Source organism: Musa acuminata, chromosome BXJ3-10 (genome assembly GCF_036884655.1).
Source record: "Musa acuminata AAA Group cultivar baxijiao chromosome BXJ3-10, Cavendish_Baxijiao_AAA, whole genome shotgun sequence".
NCBI lineage: Eukaryota > Viridiplantae > Streptophyta > Magnoliopsida > Zingiberales > Musaceae > Musa > Musa acuminata.
In genome coordinates, this window is record NC_088358.1 from 18,539,899 (window position 1) to 18,548,204 (window position 8,306).

An 8,306-nucleotide genomic window follows, 5' to 3' on the forward strand; every position below is an offset into this window, starting at 1 on the left:
GAAGAAAGAAAAGCTACAGCTATTTTTGGGCGTAAAGTTCGGGTGTGACTTGCAATCCAGCTGATGCCCACATGGGAGGGAGGTTGGTTTGGCTCCTCCAGAAAACTTTCTCACCTTTTTCTAGTTAATGTTGTGCTCTGGTTACCCAAAAAAGTTGTTCCATTGGGTACCAACTCTTCTGGTCAATCAATAACAGAGAAAAGCATCCACAGGAACTCCTCTTCTCCAATCCGTCGTCGAAGAGTATGTGGCTGCCAGGTGTAATGCTGACCATGAGAAGGGACCGGAAAGGTGAGAGATGGGAATCACCTTAAAGAATTCGATTGGTTTCATAGAACCTTAACAGAGGGGAGAGGGGGGGTTTTTAACTCCATAATTGTTTTTATTTCTGGTCTGACCATTCATGTTCCTGAATTATATATATGTTATGTACTGGAAGTAGGCCTTTCTACAGGATCTGGACAATGACTAGTAAGTAATCTTACGCTCTGTAAATCCTTGCCTAGATCTGGCACAGTGCTGCTTCTCTTGGCATTTTACTCTTATGATTGTTGCTCTTGTTAGCTTTTTATCCCTTCTGATAGCTCTAGTTTCTGCAGCTGGGAGAGGTGGTGCCAAGGACACAGACTGACATCGTCACATGGTGCTGAATCAGTGGAGAGGCTTTGGTGGGGTTGGGAGATCCAGCTCAATCATGGCACCTTGGAGGAGCAGTATCTCTGCCTGTGAGGTATATCTCCACTACCTTGTTGATTCATTATGGCATGAAACTCCCACTAGCAAAAGGATTCCATGGATGGAGCCACCTCTCCATGCAGAAGCTTTTCGGAGAAATCTGAAACTTTCCATCCTTTTTCTCTCGTTAAAGGGGGAAGAGAGGTAAGAAAAGGTATGAAAGGAGGTCAGTGATACAGATAACAAAAAAGTGATGCGAGAGCAGAAGCAGAACGAGAGAGAGAGAGAGAGAGAGAGAGAGAGAGAGAGAGAGATAGAGAGAGAGACGCCAATAATTCAGGCAATTTGATTCTGAACTTGTGGCGAGCCTTGTTCTCTTGTCGAGATAGCTGTCTGGATCTACGAGTTGGATAGGTAGATGGATGACGATAAGTAAGTCATGTGATCTATGAGAGTGTATATGATGATCCCATAGATAATTGCTGATAGCAAGAGTCACTGATGGCGACTCTGAGACCACCACTTTTGGAGTCCAGCAAGAGAAAAGATACCCCACTAGCTTAGCTTGGGGTTCAGCAGGCATTGTTCGGTGCCCTCCGATGCTCTGAGCAAGACACAGATGGTCTTCATCTTTCAGGTTGACAAAGAAGGGACAACCTCGAACCCAATCCTGGCATCTTTTCGAGTGTTAGGTAGGCAGTTCGGGCACAGTTCCTGAGCTCCTCATCAACCAGTGGTCTTTCTTCCTTAGCCTTGTGCATCTGCCCATGTTTCAGGCACCAGCAAGCAGCGAAACTCTCGGGAATTCTTCTTCTTCTTCTTTTGGAGACCAATCGACGACCAGCGGACAGATTAATCTTCTTCTTCTTCTTCACTTGTTTATTCATCTTTCTTTTCTGATCCGATAGAATGGACCCATTTGCATGTGATCTTTCCGTCATTGAAATATAGAACATGATCTACAAGTGTGAAAGACTTTGGGTGGCTTGGAAACAGCTATTGGCCATCGAGTACATTTAAGCGTCGAATGATGGAGCTCGACAAAATGTTTCAAGTGCTCTCGAAGAAGAGAACTTGTAGAATACTTAATGATCATGTCCACCATATGCTTATTCTTATCCATTGACATGACTCCTGCCAATAATTCTAGTTTCCGATCAATAAATGTTTGATAGTATCCTTCGGAAGGACAAAAACCATCTTTACATTAAACTACGTTCGAGATGTTCTTGTGAGGATTAATCTCATCAAAGATGTCTGAAACAGATACAGAACGAGAAGACTACAAATCCATGCCTCCGTGTTCCCATCTGATCTATATATAAAACATCCCACGCTAGCTCGAGTAAGCAGCAGAGAAGCTCACGCTTGTTGGTTCCACCAAATGAAACGAGGTGTCACGGTCGAACAGTGGCAGGAGAACAGTCAGCTTGTCTCTCTCTTCTTGATTCCATTGTGCTTTTGGGCTAATGTAAATGAGTGCTCTTTACGCTAGCTCGAGTAACCTGCGGCGGAAGCTTTGGTGCTGTCTTCTACGAGCGAGCTCACTGCAGAGTTGCGAGCAAAGCTCGTCTTCTTTTCTCTGAGCTAAGGTAAATCCGAGTGTAGGTTGCGTTTGCGGGAGTGCCAAGCTGGGGGGGTGATCTTTTGACGCATGGAATATACACCGGTGGGGGGTTGATCGAAGAAACCGACGTCAAGCATCCGTAGCAGCACAGTCATTGCGGCCTTCAGATTCCCAAACAGCAACAGGTCGGTGACGTTGCTTCTGTCTCCTTGAGATGGCTCGCTCTGTCCTCCTCACTGACCACACCTCTCTCTCTCTCTCTCTCTCTCTCTGGCCGAAGGGAACTCAGGGATGGTAGTGACCACACCCGCCATGTGAGTGTCTCTGAAGCGCACACAGGGATCTTTTCCTCGCTTCTGTCTCGTTGGCCCCAACCCACGAGCCAATCCAGGAAAAGGAGAGGGAAAAGTCCAAGACTGCAGACACTGCCGCAAAAGGACGTAACCCCCATGCGTGCCACTGTGCATGATAACACACCGAGGCCAGTAGTAAAAGAAAAAGCTGCTACTGTTGATGGTTACTCAAGGTAGAAGCCTGACCACGGAAAGGCTGCATGGATCCACGACGAAGGCCTGAAGGGGGAGCCGGTGATTGAGCTCAGCCCCATTCCCACCTCCCCATCATTCCTCCCTAGTTCCTGAATCACCATAACAAGGTAGTGTAGCTGGCGAACACGACCATTAAGCTAATATCACGGTATCGTAGTGCGTGAAATATAATACCCTTCATCTCAGTGAAAGTAGGCAACAGCGACAACAAAAGAACAGCCACAACAGCGACAAGAGAAAGAGAGGAAGGGAGGGGGTGGAGGGGCCTGACCAGTGCAAGAAGTAGGGTCATTTGGCAGTGGGGTGGATGTGGCAGAGAGAGAGAGAGAGAAAGAGAAAGAGAGAGAAAAGGTTCGCTGACCTGTTACAGCAGATCTAAGATCTATCCGTCCGCTCACCAGCGTCTCTCCTGTGACCAAAAGGAAGACACGGAGGGAGGGGAAGTATAGAGAGGAAAACGGGGCCATATGCGAGTCAAGGCGAACATATGCAGGGCGAAGTAACCGCAGATGATGGCGTTGCAGCCGAAGAGGGCTCGAGAAGAAGAGAAAAAGCTGTTCGCGTCTTTGGGAACGGAGTTGGACAGTGCCTAGGAGCTGAAGCCATTTAAGAACTGCAAGTGAGAGGAGAGAGAGAGCGAGAGAGAGAGAGAAGCTTTCTATTGGGTGAGTGGTTTTCTCGGTACTACCAGTCATTTTGAACAGCGGCTCTCCTTTTCTGTTTGCACTTTCCTTCGTTCCGAGTTCTTTTAATGGCAGCTCCACGGAGTTTGCATCAGCTTTTAATGCTCTCACTGGTTCTTGTTCCTTTGTAGTTGATATAAGAGGAGGGTGGGAAGTGGGGATTGCTCGACTCAAGTGGCTCAATCATGGACGCCTACGAGGCGACGAGGATAGTGCTATCCAGGATCCAAAGCCTGGAACCGGAGAACGCCCCCAAGATCATGGGGCTGCTCCTGCTGCAGGAGCACGGCGAGAACGAGATGATCCGCTTGGCCTTCGGCCCGGAGACCCTCCTTCACTCCGTGGTCTTGAAAGCCAAGAAGGAGCTTGGCCTCGCGCCGCCATCCTCCGCCCCCGGCACGCCTCCCGTAGCAGGCGGCGCGGCTTCTCCCTTCCTCCTGCGCCAGAAGTCCGCCTCGCGCCTGCTCTCCGGTGGGCTTCCTCCTCCCCCGCTCACCGTATCCTCCCCCTCCTCCTGGGCTCCGCCCTCCGTATTCTCCGGCTCTAACAGCAGCGGTGGCGGCAACGGTTTGAATGTGCCGTTAGACGAACTACTGAACTCCGACGAGCTCATTAGCCCTGGTAGTCTCGGTGTCTCGCCCTTCTATGGATGTGGCGGTGACCTCATCGATGAGTTCCGCCTCCCAGACCATCTCTCCTTCCTCGGCGACCCCACCGCTGCGGCTACTCCCAACCACTCCCTTTCCCTCGCCTCGACGCCTGGCGGCGGCGACGTGTTCCGCGCAGACATCGAGTGCCGAAGCCCCAGCAGCAACGGAGACGGTGCGCTCTTCCCTAACGGGCTGGGCTGGGGGGTCAACGGCTACCACCACCGCCGGAGCTGCTCAGCCGCGGACCTCAGCCTCGGCGACGCCGCTGCCGGGTTCGGTTGGAAGCCGTGCCTCTATTTCGCGAGAGGCTACTGCAAGAACGGCACTGCGTGCCGGTTCTTCCACGGGCTTCCGGAGGAGGCTGCTGGAACCAAGATGGACGCGGTGGTGGAGCAGCAGTGTCAGGAGCTTCTGCTGAGGTCCAAAAGCCAGAGGATCGGCAGCGCCTCGCAGCTCGTGACTTCCGCGTTCCCGTACTCTCCCACGGATTCGATGCCACCATCTCCGTCGTCGTCGTCCTCGAGCAAATGCCTCAGCTTCTTGCTTCAGCAGCAGCAAAATGACAGCCAAAGGTAGCATCTTTCTTGCATGAACTTGGTGTATGTCTACTTTACATGAATGACTCCAGACTGAGGAGGACTACTCCTACAGGGCGGCAGCAGCGGCGGCGGCGCTGATGCTGGGAGGAGAAGAGGCCCATAGGTTCATGGCCAGATCAAGAATGGAGAGAAGCGATCTGATGGGCAACCCTGGTTCGAGGCAGATCTACTTGACCTTCCCAGCTGACAGCACGTTCAGGGAAGAGGATGTCTCCAACTACTTCAGGTGGCTAATCCTTTCTCTCCATGGGCACAGTCTCATCTCCTCTGCGCAAAGTTGTAATCTTTGGTCAATGGCTTGCAGCATCTACGGGCCGGTGCAAGACGTGAGGATCCCGTACCAGCAGAAGAGGATGTTCGGCTTCGTGACCTTCGTCTACCCCGATACCGTGAAGGTGATCTTGGCCAAGGGGAACCCGCACTTCGTCCGCGATTCCCGGGTTCTCGTCAAGCCCTACAAGGAGAAGGGAAAGGTTCCCGACAAGTACAGGCACTCCTCCCTCCTCAACCTTCATCAGAACCATGTCCTCCTGTTCTTGATCCGTGCCAATGATCTCTGTCATTAACGCTCAGTGGCGGTCTCTCGCCCTCTCTCACCTCAGGAATCTGCAGCAGCAGGCTGAGAGAAGTGATCCCTCCGGGTGTACGACTCCTACCGCCATGGACGCCAGAGAAGCCTATGATCTTCAACAGCTTGGTTAGTCTTTGCTGCTTTCCTCTCTTCTTCTCCTCGTTCTCTCATTCTATTTTGTTCTGAGGGTACGTAATGGTGGTGTAACAGGAGCAAGGATGCTGTACAACAGCAGCAGCGTCAGCCAGCAGATGCTGAGAAGAAAGCTAGAGGAGCGGCAACAAGCAGCGGAGGCGCTGCAGCGAGCCATCGAGCTGCAAGGAAGGCGATTTATGGGCCTCCAATTCCTCGACCTAAACAGCAGAAGCCTCTCCTCCTCAGCCCCGGCCTGCATCAACTCCCCTTCCATCACCACCGTCACTCAATCAAGTAGCAATGTCGACAGCAGCTGCAATGGCAGCAATAGCAGCAGTAGTCAGGAGGACTCACCAACCAAAGGTGATTTAGCTTATCGAGCAATGCTCCTTGTTTCGGTGATAGTGTTCATAGCTCACTTGTTACAGTTAATCTTTGCTCTTAATGCAGACAAGTGCCTCGGAGTCGCTGCACCGGAAGAGAAGGTGAACAGCTTCCTCGGGTTACTGCACAGGAAGGCAGAGAACGAGGAGTCTGCTGGTGAGGCCAACCTCAACGAAGACGGTGATTTCCAAGAAAGGTTTGTTCGCTCTCTCTCTCTCTCTCTCTCTCGCTCTCTCTCTTTTCCTCTTAACGCCAAGAATGGCTGCAGTGCCGAGCATAACTTGCCTGACAGCCCATTTGCTTCACCGACCAAGTCTTCGTTGTCGCTCGACTCATTCTCCACCGTAGAAGACATGTCTGCTTCTTACATTCCAACTAATAACAGCAGCAGCAGCAACAACAACAAGAACAATCTAATTTCCGCCACATTGCTTCCCACCACCTCTTCCTTGGACAAGTCCTCCTCCTTGAGTCCATGCTTCCTCCAAATGCCAAGGTAAAAGCACTGACGGATTCATGAAGCTTGGTCTCCCACAGTTCATGCACGTAAAAGATCTGACCGCAGGCCCACTTGTGGCTGTCGCCAGGTTCTCCTCGGGCCATGGAGCAATTGGAATGTAAGCCACAGCCTCTTCCCTCTTCATCTACTGAAGACTCCACCAATAGCAGGCAACACCTAGTAAAGCAAAAAGCATAGTGGAACATAGGAAAAGAAAAGTTGCAGAATGGTTAAAGTCTCATGCTATCTTCCTTTCTTTTTCTCCTCTTCCCTTTCCCTTTTCCTTTTTCTTCTTCTTCTTCTTCTTCTTCTTCTTGTGATCATCTTTTAAGTGTAAGCTTTATAGTAAACCTTCCATTGGCCTTCCTATAGCCACTCAATCGTAGCGGAAGCTTGGGCATGGGAAGGCTCAGCTTCAGCAGTCTGTGAGCAATCATTCAGCTAATACACCTCCACTACACATCCCTTGCTACCACTAATCATTGCCATCGCCATAGTAGCTCTAGTTACCCATCACCACCCACCAAGAGAAGACAGCAATCTCTCATACCAAGTACAGAAACCCAAACCGTGACACAAGGCCGCACTGGTTTCTGGAGGGAATTAGGTCAGCCAAAGGGAGCAGAAGGACCACTTGGAAGTTTAGTGCCAAGGACATGAAGAGCCACAGACAGAGCTGGAGTTGTCCATGTTCTCCTCTGCCATGCCCTCTCTCTCTCTCTCTCTCTTCTCCCTTCGATGGCTTTCACTTTTACTTTTTCTTATTTTCCGTGGTGATCCAATGTAGCTGACATCACTGTAGACAGAGAAAAGGATTCATAAGAAACTACAAATAATTTCACTTCCTTTTTCTCTTTCCGGTCTTTGTTTCTGCTCTTACATGCGCTGTTGGTTGACCCCTATAATCACTGTTGGTGACAACATACTAACTCGACAAAAAAGAATCGAAAGAAACGAGTGATGATGGTTACATGGTTGAATAATCCACCGATGTGATGTGGCTACTCCCAACAGGATAAGATAAAAAGAGTGGATAAGCACAAAGCCAATGTAGAGATGACTTCCGAGGCGGAGCAGCCATTCAAACCAGCTGTGGCCGGCTGTGGTCCTCCGTGTGAGACAGGGATTTGTCTCCACTACCTACAAAAACTTTGAGCTGTTCTCCATTTGAATCTGAAGTTTCACCTCATACTGAACACAATGTGATTCATAAAATCGATAGATTATAGAGAGTAAAATGTTTTTGGTAAGTGCTCAAATTATTGGGATTGGGATGTTTCGAGAGAGGTTTCCGAAGCTTCAGCATCTACCTTCAGGTTTATCTGCAAGCCATGCACTTTGCTGCTTGTGTTGATCAGACTGCTGGTGCTCAACTTTTTCTTCTACCATAAACCCAACCCTATTTGACACACCACAGATCACAACACAAGGATGGCGATTTCCGATAATTAATCACGTGCAATGCAAGTGGATGTGAGGAAAGAAAAATTGGAGGCAAGTAGATGAGACCGGCACGGCACAGAATCTTGTCGACTGTTGCGTGTTCAACCAACCAATGCTTCTTCTATTACCAACCACTGCAGTAAGATTCACCTTCAAGCAACAGACGTCTTGAAACTGGTGAATTGGACGTCGAGTGACAGGCAAATCTTCAATTCAAACACATCGAATCGAAGTTCCTACCGCATCGTTCGAAACATCTCTTCCTCCGAGATGAAACAGGCAAAAGCAGAGGAACTGCCAAAACAGGGGGGAGGTGTTGCCACCAATGACTAAGAATAAGAAGGAAGAAGAGGAGAAGGAGGAGGTGGAGATGCCTCGCTCTCTCTCTCTCTCTCTCTTCTCTTCTCTTCTCCTTATATCCTCCTTGCCGTGTTGTCTGCGTGCATGTGGTCTCTCATGTGCACTCGAGAGACGTAGTCAGAATACTGTACTTGCACATTGTCAACTAAAGTATTCATTTATCTGCTGTCCATCTTTACTTGTATTGTGCCA

The 8,306-nt window shown here is 49.8% G+C and overlaps 1 protein-coding gene across 2 annotated transcripts; it reads left to right on the forward strand.

The window, feature by feature from the left end:
* Positions 1 to 3,075: 3,075 nt before the first annotated feature.
* On the forward strand, positions 3,076 to 7,156 carry LOC135651705 (zinc finger CCCH domain-containing protein 53-like). 2 transcript variants are annotated; one of them, XM_065172045.1, is made up of 9 exons: positions 3,076 to 3,455; positions 3,605 to 4,695; positions 4,775 to 4,948; positions 5,027 to 5,206; positions 5,325 to 5,419; positions 5,504 to 5,791; positions 5,879 to 6,008; positions 6,081 to 6,308; positions 6,400 to 7,156. In XM_065172045.1, the coding sequence occupies exons 2-9, from the start codon at positions 3,659 to 3,661 to the stop codon at positions 6,431 to 6,433; spliced, it is 2,166 nt and encodes a 721-aa protein (XP_065028117.1). In that variant the 5' UTR covers positions 3,076 to 3,455; positions 3,605 to 3,658; the 3' UTR covers positions 6,434 to 7,156. The 2 variants fall into 2 exon arrangements, with proteins under 2 accessions (XP_065028117.1, XP_065028116.1); XM_065172044.1 differs by lacking the exon at positions 3,076 to 3,455 and having other exon boundaries at positions 3,659 to 4,695; positions 5,027 to 5,212.
* Positions 7,157 to 8,306: the final 1,150 nt, after the last annotated feature.